General features: G+C 36.7%; 2 protein-coding genes across 3 annotated transcripts; both read left to right on the forward strand.

Moving 5' to 3' along the window:
- The first annotated feature begins 399 nt into the window (after positions 1-399).
- LOC141717316 (bidirectional sugar transporter SWEET6b-like) lies at positions 400-6,656 on the forward strand. Of its 2 annotated transcripts, none has more exons than XM_074519400.1 (3): positions 400-525; positions 692-728; positions 6,210-6,656. In XM_074519400.1, the coding sequence occupies exons 1-3, from the start codon at positions 483-485 to the stop codon at positions 6,436-6,438; spliced, it is 309 nt and encodes a 102-aa protein (XP_074375501.1). In that variant the 5' UTR covers positions 400-482; the 3' UTR covers positions 6,439-6,656. The 2 variants fall into 2 exon arrangements, with proteins under 2 accessions (XP_074375501.1, XP_074375502.1); XM_074519401.1 differs by having other exon boundaries at positions 400-516.
- A 394-nt stretch (positions 6,657-7,050) lies between these two features.
- Positions 7,051-7,821, forward strand: LOC141720104 (uncharacterized). The gene has a single exon (XM_074522460.1). The coding sequence runs from the start codon at positions 7,051-7,053 to the stop codon at positions 7,819-7,821; it is 771 nt and encodes a 256-aa protein (XP_074378561.1).
- The last annotated feature ends 19,826 nt before the right edge of the window (positions 7,822-27,647 follow it).

A 27,647-nucleotide genomic window follows, 5' to 3' on the forward strand; every position in this document is an offset into this window, starting at 1 on the left:
AACACGTCTATAGTTTTAATATTTAAATTAAATTTAATGTATTATCCCTATTTTTTTAGTTATTTAAAGATTATTACATATTTTACATATTTTACATTTCATAACTATTTAACATTAATTGAAAATTCATTTTGTTTCTAATAATTTATTCATAATGTACAGATAAAAAAATCATAGAAAAATGGGTCCGATCAGGTATTTTAGAATGACTAAAACTAGTAATTGAAATTGAATGCGTAAGTTCCGAGAAGGAAAAAAAAAACCGAATGTATAAATTTTGGTTTGATGGGCCCAGGATATGTTTTGAGTTGATCGGCCTAAAAGAGAATATTGAATGGGGCCGGTTTAATGTAAAGGCCCTGTGGCCGTGTATATAGTTGCCGCTTGTCTGAAGTCGAAGTCGAGCTATAGCCTATAGGTCATTCTAATTCTCCTTCTGTAATAATATACAATTGATAAATTACTCTCTCTCTCTGGATAAGATGGTGGATAAAGATGTGGTTCGTGTGGTCTTCGGTATAATAGGTTATTAGGGTTTTAACATGTTGATTTGCTTCTACAGTTCACATTAGGGTTTTGTGTTTTATTTTATTAATTTGGTAGATGCTTGTTTTATGTTCAAGTTAAGGTTCTGTAAGTGATTTTTTACTGATACTGCTCTCCCTTTTTTCTTTTGTCCTTCTTTGAACAGCGAATGTCATCTCCATTTGCCTGTTTGCTTCTGAAATGTAAGATCTCTCTCTCTCCCTCCCCCTCCCTCCCCTACTCTCTCTCTGTAGGATATAGAACTAAATATAAAGGAACTGAAATGTTTGATTACTGATATGGAAAGCTTAGAGTACTTCTTATTATTCAAAAGCTACAAGATACTGAATACTAATAGCAGAGTTCTACTCATGATCCTACAAACCAGGCGTACAAGTCCTGGTTTTTCTCCACTAACTTCCTAAACACAAGCAACTACTATGACTAAATCAAATACTCCAACGTTCACAAATAAACATTGGTTTATTGCTAAACAATTAAGTCAAACAAATACTCAGATAAGTTTAGATTAATATAAAGTCCAACATACTCCCCCTTAATCTAAACATCTTCAAGCTTTCTGACACCCAACAGACTTATCATCTTCTCAAATTTAGTTGCTGCTAAAGCCTTAGTCATTATATCAACTCGTTGTTCCTTAGTGTTGACATGCTTGATGACTATCAGCCCTTTCTCTACACAGTCCCTAATAAAATGATAACGCAGATCGATATGCTTGCTCCTTCCATGAAATGCTGGATTTTTGGTGAGATCCACTGCAGAGCTGTTATCGACATATATTATGACTGGACCAGTTTTAATATTCAGAATATATCCGAGAACACGCTGGAGCCAAATTGCTTGACATGCGGCAGCTGTTGCCGCCATAAACTCGGCTTCACATGATGAAATAGCTACACAACGCTGTTTTTGAGATACCCAGGTTATAAGGTTTTCATCAAGATAAAATGCCATTCCTCCCATACTTTTTCTGTCATCCAGACTCCCTGCAAGATCACTATCCGAAAAACCTGACAAGATATAATTCCCATGTTCTTGTGTATATATCAGACCAAAATGTAATATTCCCTTCACATATCGACAGATTCTTTTGACAGCATTCATATGCAGCTCTGTAGGTCTCTCCATATATCGACTCACTATCCCTACGGCATAAGCGATATTTGGCCGTGTGTGTACAAGGTATCGAAGTCCACCAACAATACTTTTGAAATGCGTTGGACTCACTGGTGTTCCCGTCTGATCCGTATGCATTTGCAGCTTGTATTCCATTGGATACTTTACCGAATTACACTCGATCATCCCTTCTCGTTCAAGTACCTTCTTTGCATAGGATGACTGACAAATTTCAATAAATCCGCAGCCCTGAGTGACCTCCAGACCCAAATAATATGACAGTTTTCCCAAGTCAGACATATCAAATTCCTTACTCATTTCCCCTTGAATTTGAGAATGTCTGACATATTTGTGCCAGTAATGATCAAGTCGTCCACTTAGACACCAACAATCAATGTCTCAATTCCAGCTCGTTTGAGATAGACAGCATGTTCGAACGGACATTTAATAAAACCCAGCTTCAATAGGTACTGATTCAAATGAAAATACCAGGCCCGTGGGGCTTGGCGTAAGCCATACAGAGCTTTCAACAACTTGTAAACCATGTGTTCATGTCCTTTCTTGACGTAACCCTTTGGTTGAGAAACGTAAACCTCTTCTTGTAACACTCCATTCAAGAATGCAGACTTGACATCGAGGTGATGAACCTCCCAATTATTTTTGGCTGCCAAAGCCAATAAAAGACGCACTGTTTCCAGCCTTGTTACGGGCGCAAAAACCTCCTCATAATCAATCCCGTGACATTGCACATAGCCCTTTGCTACGAGACGGGCTTTGTGTTTAGTGACTTCACCATGTTGATCGGTTTTTAGCTTAAAAACCCACTTCAAATCGATAGCCTTGTGTCCCTTTGGTAAAGTCGTAAGTTCCCAAGTGTGATTTTTTTTCAATGGAATTGATCTCTGTGTCCATTGCTTCCTTCCACACGGGGTCCTGTACTGCTTGTGCAAAACTCACAGGTTCGTCAACACCCATCAGGAGCAATTCTTCTTCTGCCAATTCGATATTAGTTGTGTGCTGGTAGATATCATTAAGACATCTAAAATGTTGTGGTGGCGTACTGTCATCAGAAGAAGAAACCCGTCCACTATCAGTCCCTTCGATATAAGTATGATGGTTGCTTTGAAGTGAAGTTTGTGGTGTGTATGGTGACCCAGTTGATTTCTCTTGGGATAATTCAGATTCAGTTGAGCTTTCAGAAACGTCTGAATCAGGAAACTCCAAAATAAATTGGTCTGTTCCAAGTGTATCTACGCTGCTCGTTGTCTCCCATGGCCATGCTTTATCTTCGTTGAAGATTACATCCCTACTGATGTGTATGCTGCGAGTGAGTGGATCAAACAGCCTATAAGCTTTAGTACCCGGTTCTCTGCCGAAATGTACCACCAGTTTGCTTCTATCATCCAATTTTGTCATGTGAACCGCAGGAACTTTCATGTAGGCTATACAACCAAAGACCTTCAAGAATTTGACATTTGGTTTTCTGTCAAACCAAGCTTCATGCGGTGTGATGGAGGACATAGATCATGTGGGTAATTTGTTCAGCACATACACGGCATGCCGCACAGCTTCCCCCAATAGGTGTTAGGTACTTGTCTTTCTTTCAGAATGCTCCTGGCCATGGCTACAACTGTTCTATTACGGCGCTCTACAACACCGTTTTGTTGAGGTGTGTAGGGCGCTGTATAGTGTCTCAAAATTCCGTGCTCTTCACAAAATGACTGGAACTCTGTGGAGCAAAACTCTCCACCACGGTCTGATCTTAAGACCTGTATCCTTGGTTTTGTACCGTTCTCAACTAACAACTTAAATTTTTTGAAATAAGTTATTGCTTCAGACTTTGTTTTAAGCATGTACACCCACATCATACGGGTATAATCATCGACTAAGAGCATAAAGTACTTATTACCCGCCGGGGTGGATGATATTATTGGTCCACAAAGATCTATATGAATTAATTCCAGAGCATGTTTAGCAACAAAACTTGTATGAGAAGGGAAAGGCTTACGTGTTTGTTTCGACATAAGGCAGCTGCTGCAATTTTCTTTTGGCTGAACAATAGAGGGTAAACCGTGTGCCATTTGATTCTTGGACATCAGCTGCATGGCCTTGAAGTTCACATGTCCAAGACATTGATGCCATAGTCGCGCTGTTTCTTCACCTTGTGTCAGAAGGCAATGATGTTGTGTTTCTTTGATTTGAATCTTGTACAGACGATTTCCAGATCTCTTAACGTGCATAAGGAGTCTACCACAACTGTCATATATCCACAGATTTTCCCCATTCAACACGACCCTGTGGCCTTCCTCTGATAGCTGGCCCGGACTAATAATGTTGCTTCGTAATGTTGGTATATAATATACTCCATGTAACTCCCTTGTTTCATCATTTTTGCACATGACTTTAATGGATCCTTTCCCTTCAATCTTGACTAGAGACCCATCTCCAAATTTTACCTGACCTCTGATTGTTCTGTCCAGAGTTTCAAATTTTCCCCGGTGCCCCGTCATATGGTTGCTAGCCCCATTGTTGAGATACCATGTGTTCTCTTCTTCCCCTTTGTTAGTCTTCGAGTTCTCGTTCTCGGTTAGCATAATCATTTCTTCTGCAATGTTCTCACACACAACCATTAATAATGCAGGCTCATCGTCAGCTAGTTGTGTCAGGTTCACTTCACTTTTCTGTGGTCTGGTTCTCCTTGGCTTCCTACATTCCACCGCAAAATGACCATAAGACCCACAGTTAAAGCATTTCACCTGACTTCTATCGCGAACAATGCGACTATCCTTCACACAATAATCATTACCACCTGGAGACACGTTCTTTCCATTCCTTTTTAACCATTCTTCTCTGGTTAAAAGGTGCTTGCCATCTTTATTCTCCCTCTGATGTCACTCCTCATCAGTCAACAGTAGCTGTTGTCCTTCATTAGTCTCCGTCTGTCCTTGCATACGCTCCTCGTGAGCCTTCAAAGAACCTGTGACTTCCTCTACTGACATGGTCTCCAAATTACCAAATTGTTCTATGGCCGAGGCAATTTGTAAAAATCTGGTTGGCGCAGCCCTCAGTAGTTTCTTCACAACATACTCGTCCCCAATTACCTCTCCCAACGCTCTGATATTAGTGACCAGACCGTTGAGTCTCATACAGAAATCATCTATGTGTTCAGAGTCCTTCATTTTCAGTGTCTCAAATTCCACCTTGAGCGTTTGAGCCTTTGCTTTCTTGACCTTATCTGCACCTTGACTCAATGTTTTAATCGCCACCCAGGCCTCCCTGGATGATTTCTTTTCAGCCAAGGCCAACAGTGTACTATCTGGGATCCCTTGATAAATGATGGCCATTGCTCGTTTGTCTGTTTTCTCCTCAACTGGAGCCTTGGGATCTTTGGGCTCGATAGCATCCCACACACCGTAAGCTTGCATAATTACCTTCATTTTGATTGCCCAAACTGTGTAATTCATCTTCGAGAGCATTGGATAGCTTAGCCCATAATTTCCCTCTTTACTCCTGTTTGGCTCCATCTGTAGTTGTCAGTCAAAGTACGTGTACCAGGTATTAAGTGCTCTGATACCAGATGTAGGATATAGAACTAAATATAAAGGAACTGAAATGTTTGATTACTGATATGGAAAGCTTAGAGTACTTCTTATTATTCAAAAGCTACAAGATACTGAATACTAATAGCAGAGTTCTACTCATGATCCTACAAACCAGGTGTACAGGTCCTGGTTTTTCTCCACTAACTTCCTAAACACAAGCAACTACTATGACTAAATCAAATACTCCAACGTTCACAAATAAACATTGGTTTATTGCTAAACAATTAAGTCAAACAAATACTCAGATAAGTTTAGATTAATATAAAGTCCAACACACTCTCTCTCTCTCTTGTATATATGTTTGTGTGTAGTGTTTATCACTTGTTTACATGTTGTATTTCATTTTTCTCGGTTTGAAACTCTCTCTCTCTCTCTCTCTCTATCTGCCTCCCACCGCGGTATTGATGTCTAAGGCTTGTTCGAAATACAGGTTTTCTCAACTAACGTCAAGTGAATTTTTCTCTATTTTAGTTGAGAACAGTTTTTTTGACAGTCTCGAATATATATCAGTAGCATATTGTAGTAGTACTAAGTTGGAACGGGAAGTTGCAACTTAGTACTTCATCATTCTATTTGTGTATTTAAGCAAACTTCAAGTCTTCTATAATAACATACTCAATTTACCTTCTTCTGCCAAACTGTCTCTGTATGGGCACCATATTTGGTCTTCCTACCAAGGGCACATTACATTAGTCAAGTCAATGAGTCTACAATGGCCTACTATATTACACCCTGTACTTGTCGAGTTGTGGTCCAAGACTTCGATAAATACTTTCCTACGTTAATTGCAGATATCAAATATCACCAATATAGGCTGTTTCAATTCAGCAAAACGGTTTGGTGGGTGATAGCAAATAGAAACAGCAGTGTATTTTATAGTTGTAGTAGTGATCATGTATCACAACATTTTGATCTTGTTAATAAATCATGTTTGTGCTTTGGCAGGCCAATATTTTACAAAGCAGTAAAGAAATCTAATTTATTGGAAGACATCAATGCTGGCTATTATCTTGCCATGACGATGAACTGTATCTTCTTGGTTTTATATGGTGTGCCGTTTTTTCACCCTGGAAACTTACTTTTGCTAACTGCTTTTGGCACTGGCCTTGCTATACATATTACTTATCTTACCATCTTCCTTCTCTACGCCAGCTGTAATAAAAGGGTAAGATAAGTACCTTGTTTGTATATGATACATATATTGCGTATTTTAAATTTCCTTAATCACTACTTATACTACGAACCTCCGTGTTGTGTAACTATACTAAGCATATGTAGTGATCAATCGACACATGTATGTATTACAGATGTACGTAGGAAGTGTATTTCTGACTGAGTTGTTGGTGATCGGCCTTGTTTCTGGGCTGTTGATGTTGGAAATTAATCTAACTTGTTTTATTTGTTTTAGTTGTTTTATTTATTTATGTTTTGTGTTTTTGAATAATGGATGTTGTTAAGCCGTGCTATTAGCTTTAGACTAAGTCTTCGAGTGTTTTTAGGAGAGTCATGGGACGATAGGGGTGTTAGAGACTTTCCAGGAGATAGTTACATGGTTATAGCCACCTTAGTTAGATTATTTCCTTATATATATGTATGTACTCAGTTCAATTTTAGTAAGAGAATAACACAAACCATTCCAGTACTTACAAACTTTGAGTATTAGGTCATTCGGTGTGTGCATAAATAGTTTATATAAGTTTTTATTCTCTTCATTTGGTATCAGAGCTCCCCAGGTTCGAAGGTCCTTTTTATGCCAAAGTATCAACCACGACACACATCAGAATCCATGGAGACACCAAGAACAAAGGAAGGTGATGTGGTTGTGAACTACCCTATGCTAACCAAGAGCAACTACACTGCCTGGTCCTTAAAAATGAAGGTCTTCATGAAGGCACAAGGTGTTTGGGGTGCTATTGAACAGAAAGAACCCAGGGCTGCAGTAGATGAAAGGACTGTGCAGATGGCTCTTGCAGCCATTTATCAAGGTGTGCCTGAGGATGTGTTGTTGGTCATTGCAGAAAAGGAAACAGCAAAGGAGGCTTGGGAGGCAATCAAGACAATATGTATGGGGGTGGAACGAGCACAGAAGGCTAGGGTGCAGACATTAAAGGGAGAATTCGAATCTCTCATGATGAAAGACACAGAGAAGATAGAAGATTTCTGCTTAAAATTAAGTGCCATTGTGACTAACATTCGAGTTCTTGGAGAGGCTATGGAAGTATCCAGTGTTGTAAGGAAGATTCTACGAGATGTGCTTGATAAGTTCCTCCAAATAGCTTCAAACATTGAACAATTTGGAGATGTTAAAGTCATGTCAGTTGAAGAACTGGTGGGATGTCTCAAGGCCCATGAAGAAAGAATGAATGGTAAAAGTGAGCAACAACTTCTCTTAGCTCAGAAATGGAAGGGCAGACTGGACAAGAGCAAGATAAAATGTTTCAATTGCAACATTTATGGTCACTTCGCCTCAGAGTATGACAAACCTCTACGAAAGGAAGAACACTGTCAAGAAGCAAATCTAGCACAGCTTCATGACGACGAACCGGCATTGCTGTAGAGGCCATATGGGCCAACAAAGACAAGCCATACGGGCTTATGAATAATAGCGATAAGGGCTGTGAAATGGATGCCATATGGGCAGGAAATAAATTGCCAGACGGGCAAACAAGGAAGCCAAAAGGAGCTGTGATCAGTGGTGCCATATGAGAGCTTCTCTTAGCTCAGAAATGGAAGGGCAGACTAGACAAGAGCAAGATAAAATGTTTCAATTGCAATATTTATGGTCATTTCGCCTCAGAGTGTGACAAACCTCGACGAAAGAAAGAACACTGTCAAGAAGCAAATATAGCACAGCTTCATGACGACGAACCGACATTGTTGTAGAGGCCATATGGGCCAACAAAGACAAGCCATACGGGCTTGTGAATAATAGCCATAAGGGCTGTGAAATGGATGCCATATGGGCAGCAAATAAATTGCCAGACGGGTAAACAAGGAAGCCAAAAGGAGTTGTGATCAGTGGTCTAATATGGGCACAGAAAGGCCAAACGGGCTGGATCAATGTATTTGCCATACGGGCATGAAGAAGCTGTTTCAGTTCAAGGCATGCCATACAGGCTATGTTAAGAATCTGCAGAAACAAGTTTAGATTAAGGGGGAGATTGTTGGAAATTAATCTAACTTATTTTATTTGTTTTAGTTGTTTTATTTATCTATGTTTTGTGTTTTTGAATAATGGTTGTTGTTAAGTCGTGCTATTAGCTTTAGACTAAGTCTTCCAGTGTTTTTAGGAGAGTCATGGGACGATAGGGGTGTTAGAGACTTTCCAGGAGATAGTTGCATGGTTATAGCCACCTTAGTTAGATTATTTCCTTATATATATGTATGTACTCAGTTCAATTTTAGTAAGAGAATAACACAAATCATTCCAGTACTTACAAACTTTGAGTATTAGGTCATTCTGTGTGTGCATAAATAGTTTATATAAGTCTTTATTCTCTTCAATTGATTGGACTAGAACATACTGTTGGGACCAGAACAATGTATGTTGGGTTTTTTTGCTTCATTATGGGTTTATTCATGCTCACGCCTCGTGGAATACTCATGGTACGTATTGCCTGATAATTGTGTGAAAATGTGTAGTAACGTTGATTGTCTCCTAGTCTTGTAAATCTCTGATGATTACATTTGTGTATGTAACAGTTGGAAGTGAAAGACACAAAGAGTGTAGAGTGCATGTCGTTACCAGTTACCTTGGGTGACATCCTCAGTGGTCTTTGTTGGTGTATCTATGCCGCACTTGGATCTGACACTTTCTTTGCTGTAATATATATATATATATATATATATATATATATATTAAAATGTGATTCTCGTTACTAAATAATGCAGTCATAGTAGCTTTCACGGTGTAGTTAACAAATGATAAAGTGGTGGAGTATATTTAAAAAGTAAGTAAAGTAGTGTGATCGATTAATATTATATGTATAAAGTGAGTGTAGTGGGAAAAAATAGTGGATGTAGGTACTTTTTATATTATAAATTTATTTAATATTTTTGGAAATTTTTGAAATGTAAATAATTGAAAAGTACATCTCAAAAAAAGGAAAGTGTAAACAAATATGAGAAATAAATACTATATATTTAGGGGTTAAATTCTCATGTAATATATATGCATTGGTTTATAAATGATTTGTGATCAAAATAATGATTCTAATACATCCAAAATAATGTAAACTGCTACCGGTTAAAATCCGTGTAAGGCACAAATGATTTGTTTACTGAATTGCAGTGAAAAATATTTTTACCGCTGAGAATTTGCGCTTTGTGTGTTGTACTCGTATGTTAATTGTTAAGGAGGGGATATTTCGAACACATATACTTGCATCATTTGTAAATTACATCATTTTTTTATATTAGTGAAAAGTACCTGAAAAACTCATGTTGAACTGAAGTAACGCACATGAATTTGTAGTGCTGCAAACGAACAGAGTCAAGCCGAGTTCTGTCCGAGCCGAGCTGAGTTTAGTTTATTTTTTAAAACGAGCCGAGCCGAGTTTAATAACCGAGCGGAAAGTGATGTTCAAGCTCGGCTCGTTTATAAACGAGTCGAGCCCGAGCCGAACACGAATTTGTTCACGAACAACCGAGTTGAGCCGAACTCGAGCCGAGTCGAGTTTGTCCACTAATATTTTGAATATAATTTTCAATCGAATAATCTTAAATTATAATTTATAATTTTACAAGTTGTATCGAGATCAACTACTAGTTTTTACCTTAAAATTATATATACACACACACTCACACTTTACACTTATTTCTTAATCAAGCTATATCATTTTATTTTTCAGGATGATTTTTAAAAATATATCCAATTTTAATTTTTAATTATTGAGACATTTGTAACTTTATAAATCGTACATTACTTTTTAAAATGACGATGTCAAATTTTATTATGTTTTGTTGTTTTACTTAAATTTGGTTTATGTAAATTACAAGTTATTTAATTGTGTTTATGAAATATGAATAATTGGAGATGAATGTATCATGATAACAATTTGATAATTACTTACAAAAAATCTAAGTGTTAAATTTAGAAAAATAAACAAAATATCTAAAATAATTAAATTATTAATAAATGATGAAAAAATGTATCGGTAAAAACTTTGAAGTATTTAGTAATAATTTATTATTTATAATATATATAAACTTTCTCCGAGCCGAGTCGAGTTCCCGAGTTCGAGCCGAGTCCGGGCCGAGCCCGAACTAAATGAGCTGAGTCCGAGCCGAACATACAAAAAGTTCGGCTCAACTCGTTTATTTATCCGAGCTCATTTTCATGTTCAAGGCTGACTCATTTAAAAAAATGAACCGAGCTGAGTTCACTTAAACGAGCCGATCCCGAGTTTAGTTCGTGAATAGTTCTGTTCATTTGCAGCCCTATGAATTTGTGTGCATATAAATATATTTACACACCAATTTCTTATAACGTTCATTTGCATGCTACTACAAGTGACATCATATATAAAACATGCAGATTTTGAAGTCACTACAATATATGGACCAAATTTACTTACTATCATTTTTTGCGAGTATAAAGTTAGAATAGGCTCAGATAACATGCACTTATTTACCTTTACAGTTATTTACCTTTACAGTAAATTGAGGGGAATATTATTTTCAGAGTCAATTTTTTATTTACAGAACAAGTGAGGGATGAAATAACATAATTACCCCTAAATACACATAAATAACTCTCGAGAAAAATCAGTGCAAGAATAATTTGATTTTTTTACTATTTTTTGCTCTGAAAATAGAAGTCCGAAAATAACATTTCCCTAAATTGAAACTATATATGTTTGAAAATGATTAATACATGCTCATAGCTCTCTGTGACTTTTAAATGATAACCAGTAAAAATATAGCTTCACAATTTGCACTGTAATTCAGACAGCTCGGGAACTCGCCCGGCTCGAACTCGTTTAGATGCGAGCCGTCCAACTCGAACTCGTTTAGGTGGACTCGACTCGGCTCGTTTAATTAAATGAGCCGAGTTCGGGGATAAGTTCCGGCTCGTTTAATTACCCGAGCCGGCTTGACTCGACTCGTAAAATTAAACGATATGAGTTTGGGTAGAGGTTTAGACTCGATTAAGTGTAAAATTAAACGAGTTGGCTCGCCCGACTCGTTAAAACCGGCTCGTTTAGCTAAACGAGCCGGCTCGACTCGACTCATGAGGCTTAAGCTCGATTAAATAAACAAGTCGGCCCGACTCCACTCGGCCCGATTCGACTCGCTTAAACTCGGCTCGAATTACGCCCGACTCGAAACTCGGTTCGCTCGGTCCGAATTACGGCCCTATTAACGATCACACAAATAGCTACTGGCCTGCTGCAAAAAACACTCTTAAAAAGAAGAAACAATCTCTCACAATATCTTGCTTTACAGTTCTTTGTTATCTTCTTTCTCTAGGCCATCGTACTACTAATACACTACTACCTAGTACTAATAAATAATAATTAGTAAAGAAACTGTAGAAGGGACAACTAGTATTGTTGGAAAATGTGAGTTGTAGTCCCACATTGTCAAGTCAATTTGAGCCATAATTTGAGTGGACGAATGTTGTGTGCGCTCAACGAGTGACACTCGAAATGCGTTCTCCTCCGAGTGAGCTTTCCGAGGCACTTTGAATCACTCAAAATGACTAAGAGATGGATGAGATATGATCATCCAAAGTTGCTCTCTTAGTAGTAAAAATTTGTGGAAGAAAAGAAAGTTCCACATTGATTTTGCAAAGGAGAATACATAGCTTTATATAGCAAAACACTTATGTAGTGCTCAAATGTGTTACTTATGTATTGCTCCAACACCTACGTGCGCGCGTAGTGGGGTGCAAATCATGGGCTTTCGAGGGGTAATCCGAGGCTTATGAAGCATTCGAGCTTGCCCGCGTGTGCGCCTTGCGGACACGAATGTAGCGGAAAATTGGCCCGAATAATTACAAACTAGTTTTGCTAAATTTAATTTCCACTGGTCTTGGGTTTTTAAATTTTTAATTCGTTTTTTATTACGAATTATTATAATTGATTTGGTGTAATAATAATCTGATTCAGTTACGGATTTGATTATTAATTAACGCGTTTTATTTAATTACTTGTGAAGTAGCGCACACGTTTCCCTCGAGCCTATATAATATCATATTATACTTAGGGTTAGGCATTCTGCATTCATTCGATATACAAAACACAGCCGCCTCCCAAACACAAACCCTACCCTCTCTCTATTCTGGTGATAGTTTCTTGCTCCGTTCTAGTTCGCCGAATGCGCTGTTCCTGCAACACCGCCGTCTTCTCGTTTTATCCTGGGAGGCCAGCGACTCACACATACGGTGAGGGCCTAATAGCTTTAAGGAGACAGTTGTACGACTGGACTCGAGAACGTCTCATTCATATCCGTTCGTTTACTTTTCGCAGTTTATTACTCTGTTATTCGCACAGAAGCACTTATATTATTTGTATTAATCGCAGATTGTGGGTAGGGATGGCAAATTAATCCGATCCGATGGATATCCGATCCGAAACCCGAAGATTTGGATATACCGAACCTGAAATTTTGGATTTGGATTTCAACTATACCGAACCGATACCCGATCCGAAATCCGATCCAAACCCGACACATTTATTATAGATTATATGTAATATTTTAGATGTAATACATATAATTTACATAGTTTTCTTGTATTATTTGTGTAATAATAAATTATTATCAAAATTGTCAACACTTATTTAGTGAATTATAACTTTTTATTTAAAATCAGCTTTTATTATGTAAGATATTCTTTGTATATATTTATAAAAATAATAATTTGTGATAAAATACTAAATATTATGTTATCAACATATCTTAGATATTACTCACCATGTCAACCTGTGCAATATAATGTGTTTAACTACTTATTAGTAAATATATTTTAATTTTAGATATCATATAAATGTGATTAATAGTGTTTGTATGTATAAATAATATTAATTTTGACTACATTATTCGTAATTTTGAATACCGGAAAAATACCCGATCCGATCCGAAATGCGACGGATTTGGATTTGGATAACTCGAAAATATTTGGATTTGGATTTGGATTTTATAATACCCGACCCGTTGCCATCCCTAATTGTGGATAAAAATCTTAAAGTTATTACTATCTATTATCTGTGACTAATACATCTGTCTCTGCCTGTTTTGTTGAGTAACAGATATATAGACAATAACACTGTGAACAATACGATGAACGCGATGGCTGATCCCAACGCACAGATCGCTGGATCTGATGAGGTTCACCAGCAGGCGCCTAACCCTAATGCATAGATCGTAGTATCTGATGGGGGTCAGACACCTGTTGGACATGTGCCTGTGGGACACACTGTCATTGGACAGTTTAGTGTGACACACTGTCATTCAACGGAACGAACTTCAAACGTTGGCAGCAAAAGATGCACTTTTATTTTACCACGTTGCATCTGGATCGCTTCCAGAAGGAAGAGGTGCCATTGCTCAGTGGTGAGAGCAACACGCAGACTTTGTATGATGTGGATGCTTGGAAGCACCCCGACTACATATGTCGAAATTATGTGCTGAACTGGCTGACTCGTTGTATAACGTGTATAGCTCGAAGCCAGCAGCTAAGGCTTTATGGGAGTCAATTGACCATAAGTATAAAACCGAGGACACTGGAGAAAAGAAGTGGATTGTTGGCCGCTTTCTTGACTATAAGATGGCAGATTCTAAGATTGTGGTCAGTCAGATGCAAGAACTGCAGGTGATCATTCATGAAATTCATGCTGAGGGAATGGTCATTAGTGAATATTTTCAAGTTGCTGATGTGGTTGAAAAGCTGCCACCTTCATGGAAAATGTTCAAGAACTACTTTAAGCACAAGTGAAAGGAGATGACCATAGAGGATCCGATTCTCAGACTTCGTATTGAAGAAGACAATTGAGGATTTGAGAAGAAAGTGAATATTTCTACTGAGAAGGCAAACATGGTGGGGCATGTTGAAAGCTCCAAGCCCAAGAAGACCACTTCTGGTAAATGGGCGAAACTGGCACCCAAGTGAGGGATTTCGAAGTCGAAATTTCATGGAAAGTGCTATAACTGTGATAAAGTGGGTCATAGGTCTTCTGATTGCAAGAAGCCCAAAAAGCCCAACAAGAAGAAAGAAGTAAACATGGTTGATCATATCTCCAAGGAGATGGGTAACATAGACCTCTGTGCTACGGTATCTGAAGTGAACCTGGTCGGCTCTAATCCGCGTGAGTGGTGGATTGATACTGGTGCTACTAGGCATGTTTGCTCAGATTAATGGGACAAGGCGATTTTCTCTAGCCTCAAAGCTTCCGATGCTGGTGAGAAGCTTTACATGGGGAATTCAGCGACTTCTACTATTGAAGGTGAAGGCACGGTGATTCTGAAGATGACATCTGGGAAGAATCTGACTTTGGAGAACGTACTGTATGTGCCTGATATTCGCAAGAACTTTGTGTCTGGTTCTTTGTTGTATAAGCATGGATTTCGTATTATAATTGAGTCAAATAAAGTTGTTTTGTCTAAGAGTGGTACGTTTGTAGGCAAGGACTATGTAACCGATGGCCTTTTTAAGCTCAATGTTATGTCCATTAAGGACGATAATGAAATGAAGAATTCTTTTGCTTACTTACTTGAGTCTCCTAATTTATGGCATGCTAAATTAGGACATGTTAATTATGATGCTTTACGAAGGTTAAGTGTAAAAGAATACATACCAAAATTAACAATTGATTCAAGACATAAGTGTCGGACTTGTGTTGAGGCAAAATTAACGAGATCATCATTTAAACGTGTGGAAAGAAACACCAAAGTGCTAGACCTAATACATAGCAATAAATGTGATTTAAAATTCGCTCCAATAAGAGGAGGAAACAAGTATTTTATTACATTCATAGATAACTGTACAAAATACTGCTATGTATATTTGTTGAAAAGAAAATACGAAGATATAGATAAATTTAAATCTATAAGGAAGAAGTTGACTGTAAATGGCCTTTCAAGGTAAAGTACTTTCCAGACGGGTCAGTTGAAAGATATAAAGCAAGATTGGTTGCTAGAGGTTTCACTCAAACTTATGGTTTAGATTATTTTGAAACCTTTGCCCTTGTGGCTAAAACGACAAAAGTCACGTTACCTATTTCTATAGTTGTCTCCAAAGGTTGGTCCATATCCCATTTAGATGTTACAAATGCATTTTTTTCATGGTAATTTATATGAAGAGGTGTATATGAAGTTACCTCCAGGATATTTGCAGCTATCTTCCCTACCTGTTGTTCAGCATATCTCTGATCCTACTGCTAATTCAAGCTTAATAAATCTTTATATGGCCTCAACCAGGCTCCTAGATGCTGGTTCTCCAAGTATTCTGATGCCCTTAAATAATATGGTTTTAGTTAGTCTCACTTAGACAACAGTTTATTTACCTTCACTTTGTCAGGAGATTTTGTGGCTGTTTTGGTCTATGTAGATGATATCCTTATTAATGGTACCTCCCATTATCCTATTCAACAAGTTAAGGATCATTTGGATCACTTCTTTAGAATAATGGATTTAGGTGATTTGAGGTACTTTCTTGGTATAGAGGAGGCAAGAAACTTTAGTGGTGCTTATTTGCATCAACACAAGTATACTCTTGATATTCTCACTGATACTGGTTTACTTTCCTGTAAACCTTTTAAAGTTCCTATGGAGCAAACTCATACTTTGCAGGATTCTCAGTGTGCTCTTCTTTCTTCTTCTGATGGATCTGTTTACAGAGATCAGTTGGCAGATTATTATATCTCACTGTGACAAGTCCTGACTTGTCTTAACCTGTTCAGGTGCTTACTCAATTTTAGCTTACCCTAAGATTGATCATTTAAATGCTAAATGCTAAATTTTAGCTTACCCTCACATATCTCTACTGCACCGCAGCCAGCTGACATGTTTACTAAGGCATTGTCTTTTGCTTCTCTTCATTTCTTTTGCTGCAAGTTGGAAGTTTGTAATCTCTTTCAAACCTCCAACTTGAGGGGGGTTGTTATAGATACTAGTATGGATAAGAAGACTGTTGCGTCAGCTAAGATACGCACAGCTGATGTGGAAACAGATGCCAACTAATACAGGTTGTCAAGGTGTTGGGAAGTGGGATACATTTCTGTTATAACATAATATGATTTGTTGGCAGAGGCGGATCTAGGGGGTTCAGAAGGTTCCCTGTCCCCCCAAGTTTTCAAATAAGTTTCATGTAGTATACTTAGAAACTAACTTCTGCTCGTAGTCTAGCTGGTTGATGATGATGTAGTTTTCCCCATTAACCAGTGTTCAAACCATGTCTTCTGCTTTTTATATCTAAATTTGTGTTTTCTTCTACTTTTGCTTAGTAACTTTGTGTTTTTACATACATGCCGCTTCTTTTTTACTATATTCTGTTAAGTCCAAACATATAAATCATGGTGAATATGTGATGCATACAAATTATTCTTATATTTTAATAATTTTTGTTAATATTTTTCTTTAACTTAAAAAAAAATTAACTTAATTAAAAATTTAAATTTGAAAATTTGGCACTAAAAATTTTTCGGACCCCCCTAAAAAATATCTGCGTCAATAAGTTAATTTGTACTTAGGGATGGCAATCGGGTCGGTCGGAACGGGTTTGGCAAAAACCAAACTCGAACCCGATTATTTTTTGCTAAACCCGAACCCGGAAAAACCCGAACCACTAAACCCGAACCCGAACCCAAACCCGAAAAAACCCGAACCACTAAACCCGAACCCGAACCCATCGGGTTCGGGTTCGGTTCGGGTTCGGGTTTGTAGATCACTATCAAATTGTACCTTAATTTGCACAAACTCTAATGAAAAATTACTATGATCTGATATGAGCAAAGTGCTCATAAATACGACAATATTGAAATTTTTGGGGTTGAATTAGAGGGTTCAGATAAGACAATGGATCATACCTCTATGATTAAAACTGTTAGTAAAATAATGGAACAATCTTGACATTTAGTAAACTTGTATTGAACATGCTTGCTAAAAATATATTTAAACGACTTTAATGCAATAGTTTATAAAAATTAATTTTTTTTAGTACTAATATTAGTAATATATTATATTACTACTTATAAAATATAAAATATTATTTATATATTAACACAAGTTTCGGATCGGGTTCGGGTCGGAATGGAACGAGTTTCGGGTTTTCGGGTTCGGGTCGGAACGGTATGCCTTAAACCCAAACCCGACCCGAAATTGGTTCGGGTTTAAAAATCAAACCCGAACCCGAATCCAAACCCGAAATATTCGGGTTCGGTAAAACCCAATCGGATCGGTACGGGTATCCATCGGTTCGGTATAAATTGTCATCCCTATTTGTACTAACTCAGATTAAACACAGACTATTGAAATAAGGAGGGGGCAAAATGTAAGCCCAAAAAGACAAACTCAACCCACCCACAAGCCCAGTACAAGTCCAATTCAAATCATCGTACATAACTACCACTAAACCACAGAAAAGGCATAATAATACTAAAGAAGCCCATACAGACACAGAGATGCATGAAACACGTAAAAACCTAACAATCACCATCTGCATTTCATAAGAGAAGGTAGGGTGGAAGTTCAGGGTCGTTCTCAAGCAGATTGAGGCGCCCCCGTGGTGGATAAGCAGCCACCGGCCTCATCATCCGATACACCATTGATGGTGCAGTTTCTCCCTCGACATCCATGGAAGAGACTGCGCCATGCTCTTTTTCCGAGTGAATTGTCTGACTCGCCGCATACAGGAAGCTGGAGACGGTCGTAGCAATGGAGCACAGATAGACGAGATTTTTATGAGAGCTGGTAAGAGAAACGATTGCAGTTGCGACTGATAAACTGATGAAGATGAGGCCCAAGACATGGGACACTGACTTCTCGTAGAAGTTTGGGGAGTTCTTGTACGAAAACAGGAATGCTGAATCTAGATTGTAATCTTTCGCAATCTTGTATATATAGGTTGGAAATACAAAGGTAATACAAAAAATACAACCAAGTAAACGACCACCTCCGATGGGAGGAGTTGTTCCGGGTTTTGACATGGACATAACACTGATGCACATGAGAAACAAGATCAGTACAATGTTACAAAACTCTCTTTCCTTGATAGAAAAGGGTGGACGATGAGGTGGTCGAACTGGTGCAGCATTTGGTTTGATGTCAGCGCCGCCACGAACGGCGGTGTGCTTACGCTTACCAATGCCGCTGATCTCACCTTTAGGAATCCTTGGACGCCGCCTCGGTTGCTCCTCTGGGAGAGCAGTGTGGTTGGGATCAAACTGCACTCCTTCATTAACAATTTCTTCACTCATTTTGTATAGAGTTTATCTGAGTGTTTTGTGTGAGAGGTGTGAGTATTAAGTTAGAAGAATGTTGGAATACAATGAGATAGGTTTAGTATATATAGGCAAATATTGTCTGTATGGTGGACGAGCATGATAAGAAATTGGAGTGTTGCACGAGCATGATAAGAAATTGGAGTGTTGCACACATATTCATGTGCATTACTTCAACTTTTGTTTTTTAGTTAGGATACCAAGCAATGTGGGATTAAACCTACTAGACTGACTAGTCTTAGGTGGTATAATATTTTGAGTTCTAGGAGTGTATAGATCTATAAGACGGTGTAACAAGTCTAAACAATTTTGCACATAAAGCACGTGATTATATGAAACTCCTAATACCGAGTAATAATGTTCTAACATATTTTCTAAACCTTCTTTTCTAACACCGGGATCAATAAGACATGCAACACCATAAATAAAAGGAAATTCGGTAAAATATTCTATCCACTTTTTTTTCATATCAACAATAATTGCACCAAAACAATTATCTTCTTCGTATGCTTTTAAAGTAGTAATGATATTAACACACTCAATAATAACAAGATGTACATTTGGCTCGTAAACGTAAGAAAATATCTTAGTACCACGTGCATAACAATCAAGCAAATCACGTACCCTATTTGCCAAGTCCAAATCATTTTCGGTAATAAGTCTATCCTCCACTTGATTTCTTGGATCGGAATTATATAACTCGGTGATAACTATCTTATATTTAATTGCCTCGCATAGTAATTTATAAGTCGAACTCCATCTCGTGGGACAATCAATTCCCCACTTTTTGGGTATTAATCCATTTTCCCTACACAATTTTTTATATTGTCTTTTTAATGTGTGTGCGATACGTAAATACTTAATTATTTTTCTAATAGGTGCTAAAAATTCGGTTATTTGTTGAATACCCTTTTGAGCCGATAAATTGACAATGTGTGCACAACATCTAACATGCAAAAAAAGACCGTCTAAAGTAGTAGGAATATCTTGTGCAATATAGTAAATAGCTTTATCATTTGCCGAAGCATTATCCAAAGAAATAGTAAACACCTTGTGTTGCAAATTAAAATCGTTAATAGTTTCGACAATTCTCGTCTTTATATTATAACCCGTGTGTTGCTCGTCCATAACATCGAAGGCAATTATTCGTTTTTGTAAAAAATAATCAGAATCAATCCAATGCACGGTAACACAAATATATGGCTCACCGCAACTCGAACTCCAACAATCACTAGTTAAAGAAACCATGCCATCATAATCACGAAAAAATTCAATTAATTGCGCACGTTGACTATAATATTGTTTTTGTGTGTGACGTTTAAGCGTGTTCCTAGGAATTCTTTTAAAAGCCGGGTTTATTGATTCTTTCATCATGTGCTCTAAATTAGGACTCTCACCGTGAGAAAAAGGTAACTCGTCTAGTGTAACATAAGTAGCAAAAGATTCGATCATTTTATCTCGACTATAGTGGAAAGGCATACCTCCACCGGGAGACGATGTCACAAAACCACCAATTTGTGTTTGTTGCGGTGATTCCCCGCGTGCTTCTCCACTTTCGTGACTTTGTTTCGAAATTCCGTGATGCGTTTTCAAGTGTCGATCAAGTGTACCTGTGCCGGCACCTTTAGAGTGAAGAAACGGGGATTGATTTCGGCCGCTTTGAATACAAAGTAAACAAAAGCATTTAAATTTGTTGGGATCTTCCGGTACTGCCTGTCTCGAAAAATAATTCCAAACGTGCGAGGAATGTCTCGTAGACGTACAAGAGGGCCCTGCAAAAATCGAACATATACAAAATTAATAATATACAACATTCGAATATATACAAAATTAACATAAAAAACATAAAAAAATTATACAACATTCGAATATATACAAAAAACATAAAAAAAAAATTATACATCATTCGAAAATGCAAAATTTTAATAAACCAAAAAACATAAAAAAAATGAAAATTTAAGAACACGAATATGAACATTATATCAAAAAACTGAGGAAGAATTTTACCAACTTCCGGTCGAGGAGGTCGCATAGAAGTTGCTTGACTCGATCCCTGAGAAGAAATAGTACCCCTTCCTTCTTCCATTGTTCAGAAAGAAAAAATTGAACTCGCCGGAATCTAATTTGTTGCAGTGTTGCCGGAATCTGATTTGTGAGCAGAGAGCTTGAGAGAGTGAGAGAGATTGAAAGATTGATAGTGAGTGAGAGGTGAGAGCTACACAGTGAGGTAGACTTTATTTATAGAGAATAAAGAGGTAACCGTTGGAGCAGCAGGTTAACGTTGGAGGTGGAGGAGCTGCAGGTGGCGCAGGTGGCCGTTGGAGCTGCAGGTTTACGCGCTGAATAACGTGCCGTGCGGTTCAAACGGGCCGAATAACGGTTCAACGTGCCGAATAACGGTTCATACGGGCCGTGCCGTGCCAAACTATAACAAAGCTATTCGTTTACGGTTCATACGGGCCGGTTCGCGGTCCGGGCCGGTCCGTTCGCGGTTTCTATTCTCCTGATTCGTGTTCGGTTCGCATATAAACCCGGTTATTGACGAATAATGAACCGGCACGCAACGAGCCGAGTCAAGCGATTATCAGACGAGCCGGTTCACGAACGGTCCGAATCAAACCGGCCGTCTGGCCACCTCTACTTCAACATGATTAGCTATGCATGGATTGTAGTATAAAAGAATGAAGCTACAGGTGTGTACGTCGAACAATCAAAGTGTTCACCGGATAAAAGTATGAAGGGCCTGAATCATCGGTTTTCCAAGCCAGAATCAATGTGTAATAGGGAGGCAGAAAAGTGTGCAAATGAGTTGATGACGACAGAGAGAGGTAAAGGCAGAAAAAGATTTGAAGAAAAATCAAGTAGCAGCAGCCTGGCGGCACATATATTAGTTTTATTTGCTCTCGATTTCTAAAATCAAAATTTACTAAAATCCAGGTTCCAAGTTCTAAAATATGTGTATCAATCTACATTCTTTTTTTTTGCCAAAATATTATGCATTTATCAAACAGACTTAATGCAGCTTGGACAAATCCCAAAACTGATGATACGATCAGGTTGACAAACAAATAAATGAGCTAAATGAATAGCCGTTTTGTTTCCAGATCGCTTAACATACAGAATATAAATATTCTTTAAACCGAAAAAGATTACAATAGCTTCCAAAAAAATCATCCTACACCATCTCCAAAATCAGTAGCATCACAATTGACCTTCACACAATTAATTCCAGTTGTAATCCAATGTTCAGAAGTGATTGGAGGTACAGATGCCCTCGTAATATGAACAATCTTCCGTTGTGAAAGGTGAGCTTTTGCGATTTTCACCACCGATTCAGACTCGATGCGAGCTTTCAAGATTTCCCGAAACACCAATTGAATTATTCCCAACGATACAAACCAACAAGTCAAAAATATCAAAAACATACGGACCACTCCAAAAGGAGGACAAACAAAATACCCAAAAAGATTGGGTACGATAGTAATCCTTATAAAATAAGGATGATTATTGAAAAAAATAAAAAACTGATTTTTAGATGGGGAGAAGAAGATGGAAGTGATTTTGGGAAAAGGAAGAGAGCTTAATTAATGAAGAAAAAGGAGTAGATCTGAATGTTTTTGAGGCGGCTAATTAGGGTTTGGGGGTCGACTCTCATTGAGAGAGTAATTTTTAGGATTCGAAATTTAATCTTTAGTTAATAGTAATATATACTCCTAGTAGTATCAATCTGCATTCTAGTAGTATTACAATTCTAGTAGTCCAGAATTTTTAGCATGTATCAATCTGCATTCTAGTAGTATTACAAAATGGTATTGTTTTATAGATTTTATGCAGGCCCGATCTTTCACTTTCTGGGGTGCTAGGCGAGATAATAATCGGAGGCCCTAAAAATAATATGAAAATAATTTGAAGCGGTTAAATTTTCATTTAGATATATTGTAAAAAAACTGTCCAAATAATTCATGACTTAATACACAATCTAACGATTCATAAAAATTGAATTCTAGGAGCTTTCCGAGATGCAAAATTTTTTATGATACATCAAAATCAATATTTTCCAGAAGTCCCTTTTCGATTGATAAAATTGCAAGACCAATCAAACGTTGTCGTGACATTAAGGTTATCAAGTAGGTTTTTATCAACTTTAATTTCGAAAAACTTCATTCCGCTGGTACCACGGTCGCTGGAATTGCTAAAAAGATTCTATAAGTTACTATTAAAGCATTTGAATAGCAATATGCACAAATAACAAACTCAGGAATTCAGCAATTTCAGTGTCTGACATTAGTTTATCTGATCAAGAAAATTGTAATACTTTCAGTTTAATGTATAGATCATTTAAACTGCGACTTGTGTCTATTTAAATTGAAGAAAAAATAGTTATCATAGGTAAAAATAGATCGAGACAATAACATATTTAATAATTATAACAGTTTATTTGTTCCTTGGAAGCTATTTAAGATCTAATGACGGGGGAGGGATAGAAATTATTTTAACTAAGGAGAGCAATAACATAAATTGAATTACTTTTTAATTTGTTTCTTAAATGTCAATTTTTCTTTTTTTCTATTTATCAAATTTCTTATCTGTCAATTTAATTTTTTCTCAATTTTTTAATATATCATTTTTTATTTTTTTATCAATTAGTTTTAATATTATACATGTTATTTTTTTTACAACTATAACTATATAACTTAAAAATTTTGGGCCCCATTCTAACTGTGTCCACAGGTCATTACCCCTCTATAGTAATTATATGCATGTAATTAATGTTAATGACATAATTTACATAACTCTGGTAGATGAAGATGAACATTAATGAATGCATGCAGGAGTATATATTACTATTAAAACACTCTCATCTTTCTTTCAGATTTGATGCTGTTGATTGTAAAATATGGCAGCATTTTGATGATGTCATAAAAAATATGATAAAACCAACCGGACATAACCGATAGACGTAAGGGTGTTTAAATTTTTTTTGGATGATCTTTAGTAAAATGTTATGCAGGGGATACAATTTTTTTTGTTAATGTTTGAGTACAAATTTAATTAATTAATTAAATCAATTGAACTGAGTCTGCTTAAACTGAGAGAATAAGTTGGTATAATCTAGTATTAATTTTTAACACAATGGTTAATCTGAATTTTATTGGTTGATGTTAATGATATGATGGTCGTGTAGGGATCTAACACGTGCGGCAGTCATATATATGCCTAGTAGTTAGAAGGCTTGGGGTGGTCCCCTAACATCCTCTTATTAGGGATGTTAACGGGTGGGAGTAATTCGGGTAGCGTAAGATCTAAATTCAATCCGTTATGTTTCGGTTCGGATTGGGTTTGTTTCGGTTCGGATATTAAAAATAAAGATCCAAATTCGATTTATCGGGTTTTTTGGGTTTTTCAGATTTCGGGTCAATTTCGGGTTTAATTCAAATACTTTAAACGTAATTACTTAAAAATAAAGAAATTTATATTATTATACATATATGTTAAGTAACACATTTTTTTTCGATGTTAAGAATACAAAAATGCTACTTTATATATTGTCAATATAGGGTTGGTGTAGTGGTCAATATCTTACTTTTTTAAATTTAGGTTAAAGTTCTACTCATCCTGCGTGTGCGTTTGTTTAACTAAAAAAATAGTACTTTGTATAATAATTTAACTAAATAATTCAATATTAGCGTGAAATATAATAACTTTAATAATTGATAAGTATCTAACGTTCCTGTTATAATACTAGATTTAAATATTTGATGTATACAAATAAGATATTTTTGTTATAAAATTATGTAAGATAAAATATGCTATCAGGTTTTTTCGGGTTCGAATCGGGTTTGGAACGGATTTCGGGTTTCGGGTCGGGTATCAGTTCGGTATACCTAAGATCCAAATCGAGATTCAAATTTTTTCAGGTCTAAATATAAGATCTGGATCCGGATCCAAATCCGAAAATATCGGAACGGGTCAGATATCCGTCGGGTCGGGTAAAATTATCATCCATGTCTTGTATTGTATTGTATTTAAATTTAGTTTTTATTTGACTTCAAAAATTATTCAAATCATGAGGTATATTTTGATATGCTCGTTTTTTGGTTGGTTTGATTATTCTCGTTCATGGCCGTCAGATATTTTTAATCAAACGATCATGCAGTTATATCCAATACTCACACTCTCAGGTTCGAACCGCGCCAACAACAAATATTTATATTATTATTTTTATTTTATCCAAATTTCAAGTTCGAATATCGTCAATAACAAATACTAATATTATTATTTATAAATATACTAAAGTTTAATGATCCAAATCTTATCAATTGTATACCATTTAATATTAATTAAAAAGTATTTGTTATAATTTTAAATAATATAAAAATATTAATGAAAACACATGTGCGATTGTAAAACTATTAGCTGTAAAACTCAAAATCAGTTATACTCAGTTACGTCTCCGACATTGGCGTAATCAATTTTCCGAAAACTCGTTTTCGGTATTCGAGTACCCGAATACCCACTTATATTCGAATTAATTTAACTCCGCTTTCCAATTACTCTCCCAGTAATCGTCCAAATATGCCAATTCTGATGTTTGAGTACAAATTTATTCAATTAAATATCAATCAAACCAAGTATACTTAAACTAATAGAATGAGTTAGTAGCAGATTCAAGTAAATTAAGTATCAAAATAGGATTATTGTATTTCTAAAACTATTATCTTTTAGTAGAATGTCTACTAGTGGATATTTGTTTATAAAAAATAAATTATTTTTAAAAATATGTCATAAAATATCCGCGAATAGAAATTTTATTGTTTTTTTTAGAACAAAAACAAATTACCGTTTTTTCAAGGCAAAATCAAATCTTCCCGCCTCTATTTCTTGTGAAAGGATTTTAGGCGGCTGGTACTAATACTAGTTGTCCCTTCTACAGTTTACAATTACTCCCTCGTTATCTAAATATTTTTCTCATTTGTGTCGTACATGTTTGTCAATGCACGTTTTTAATTATTAATATCTTTAATTTCGTATTAGTATTAAATATAAAAATTTCACTGTATTAAAATATTCGTAAACACGAATACAACAAAATCACTCATGACTATATTTGATCTTATAGATTAACCGTAAATTAATAGTCAATGGTTTAACACATTCAGAAAAGTCAAAATGTGAACATTATTGTGATACGGAAGGACTACTATTGGTCTATTAGTACCGGGTAGTACTCCCTCTGTCCCTAAAAACGTTTCCTATTTGTGTTGGACACGTTTGTCAATGCACACTTTTAATTGTTAATATCTTTAAATTCATATTAGTATTAAATATAAAAATTTCACGGTATTAAAGTACTGATAAATACGAATCCAACGAGATTACTCATGACTATGTTTAATATTATAGATTAGACGTAAATTAGTAGTCAATCGCTTACCGTGAACAGTACCGAAAGTCAAAAGAGGAAACGTTTAATGGGACGGAGGGAGTAGTATATTAGTAGTACGTTGGCCTAGAGGAAGGAGATAACAAGTATAGGAGATATATGGGAGAAGTGTATATATTTGTATTAGCTTTACAGATATTTATACACAGCACATTGTACCGATAGAATTACAAAGCCTATAACTTAGGAACTGATATTTACAAAACTCTATAACAGACTAACCAATATAGCTATCACATAAGAGATAACTACTACTGCACTCATATATCTTTATCATGCCCCCGCAAGTTGGACGGTCGGAGGGACAGACCAATCTTGGACATGAGCATCTCCAATCGAGGTCGAGACAAGGGTTTGGTTAATGCATCTGCAAGCTGGTCATCATTTGCTACTGGTACAACACGTAAAGTACCAGTTTGAACACGTTCACGAATAAAATGATAATCAACACCAAGATGCTTCATTCGGGATTGAAATACTGGATTTGCACTAAGTTTGGTAGCACCGATATTGTCACAATAGATGACTGGTTGATTTGGACATGACACACCAAGTTCACACAGTAAATGAGTAACCCAAGCAAGCTCAGCTGCGGTTTGTGCAACAGAACGGTACTCTGCTTCGGTGGAAGAATGAGCAACAGATTTTTGTTTCTTAGAGCTCCAAGAAATAACATTTTTGCCCAGAAATACAATGTATGCACCAGTGGATTTATAATCATCAATATCACCTGCCCAATCGGCGTCAGAGAATGCATGAAGAGAAAGTGAAGACCGTGTGTATAGAGTTAAACCCAGTTCAACAGTGCCTTTAAGATAGCGAAGTAAACGTTTTAGAGCCTGTAACACCCCCAGATCCGGGGTCGGGGATCCGGGACGTCACGGTCTTTCTTTCCACAATATCACTTCACTTAATTAATAATAAACAACCTTATGCTGTGACCCCACACTAACATACACCACAACCCGTTATAGTCTCAGAGATGAAATTCAAATAAGTACAAGTCTTTGAATCCACAATTTAAAAGTTATTACAACCCAAAATGATTACTTGATAAATTTACAGTTAATTGCCATTATCTGCCACAAGTTATAATTATACATAATTGATTCTCAAAAGTAGATGGTCTGATCTACAATAGATCTACCTCTGCAGCTATAGCAGCTACAACATCAACGGGAAGACGCGGGACGCTTCCCACGCGCTTGCGCTGGGTCTGCTGGAGTCTGGCCATCTTTCCTAACTGTTGTTGTGTGATGAAGAAATAAAGCAAGGGTGAGCAGCAAGCCCACCAAAATAATATGTATAATGATTTACATTATATGAGCCTACTCATAATACTCATGAAAGTCTTGGTCAAAAGAAATGAACCAAGTTTGATATCTTAATGCGATGAAGTCGCAAAATATTCAGTATATATACACATATACTTTTCAAAATATTGGAAGTCCTCTTCCATGCATAATATACACAAAGTCCCAGTGTATAACTGTATAAAAA

This window comes from Apium graveolens, chromosome 4, assembly GCF_009905375.1.
Source record: "Apium graveolens cultivar Ventura chromosome 4, ASM990537v1, whole genome shotgun sequence".
Lineage (NCBI taxonomy): Eukaryota > Viridiplantae > Streptophyta > Magnoliopsida > Apiales > Apiaceae > Apium > Apium graveolens.

What these genes read in the sequence shown, in the direction of transcription:
- LOC141720104 (XM_074522460.1), top strand. Translation starts at nt 7,051, where the DNA reads ATGGAGACACCAAGAACAAAGGAAGGTGATGTGGTTGTGAACTACCCT.
- LOC141717316 (XM_074519400.1), top strand. Translation starts at nt 483, where the DNA reads ATGGTGGATAAAGATGTGGTTCGTGTGGTCTTCGGTATAATAG. An exon ending in TGTGGTCTTCGGTATAATAG is followed by an intron (nt 526 to 691) that starts GTTATTAGGGTT and finishes TTCTTTGAACAG; the next exon opens with CGAATGTCATCTCCATTTGC. An exon ending in TGCCTGTTTGCTTCTGAAAT is followed by an intron (nt 729 to 6,209) that starts GTAAGATCTCTC and finishes GTGCTTTGGCAG; the next exon opens with GCCAATATTTTACAAAGCAG.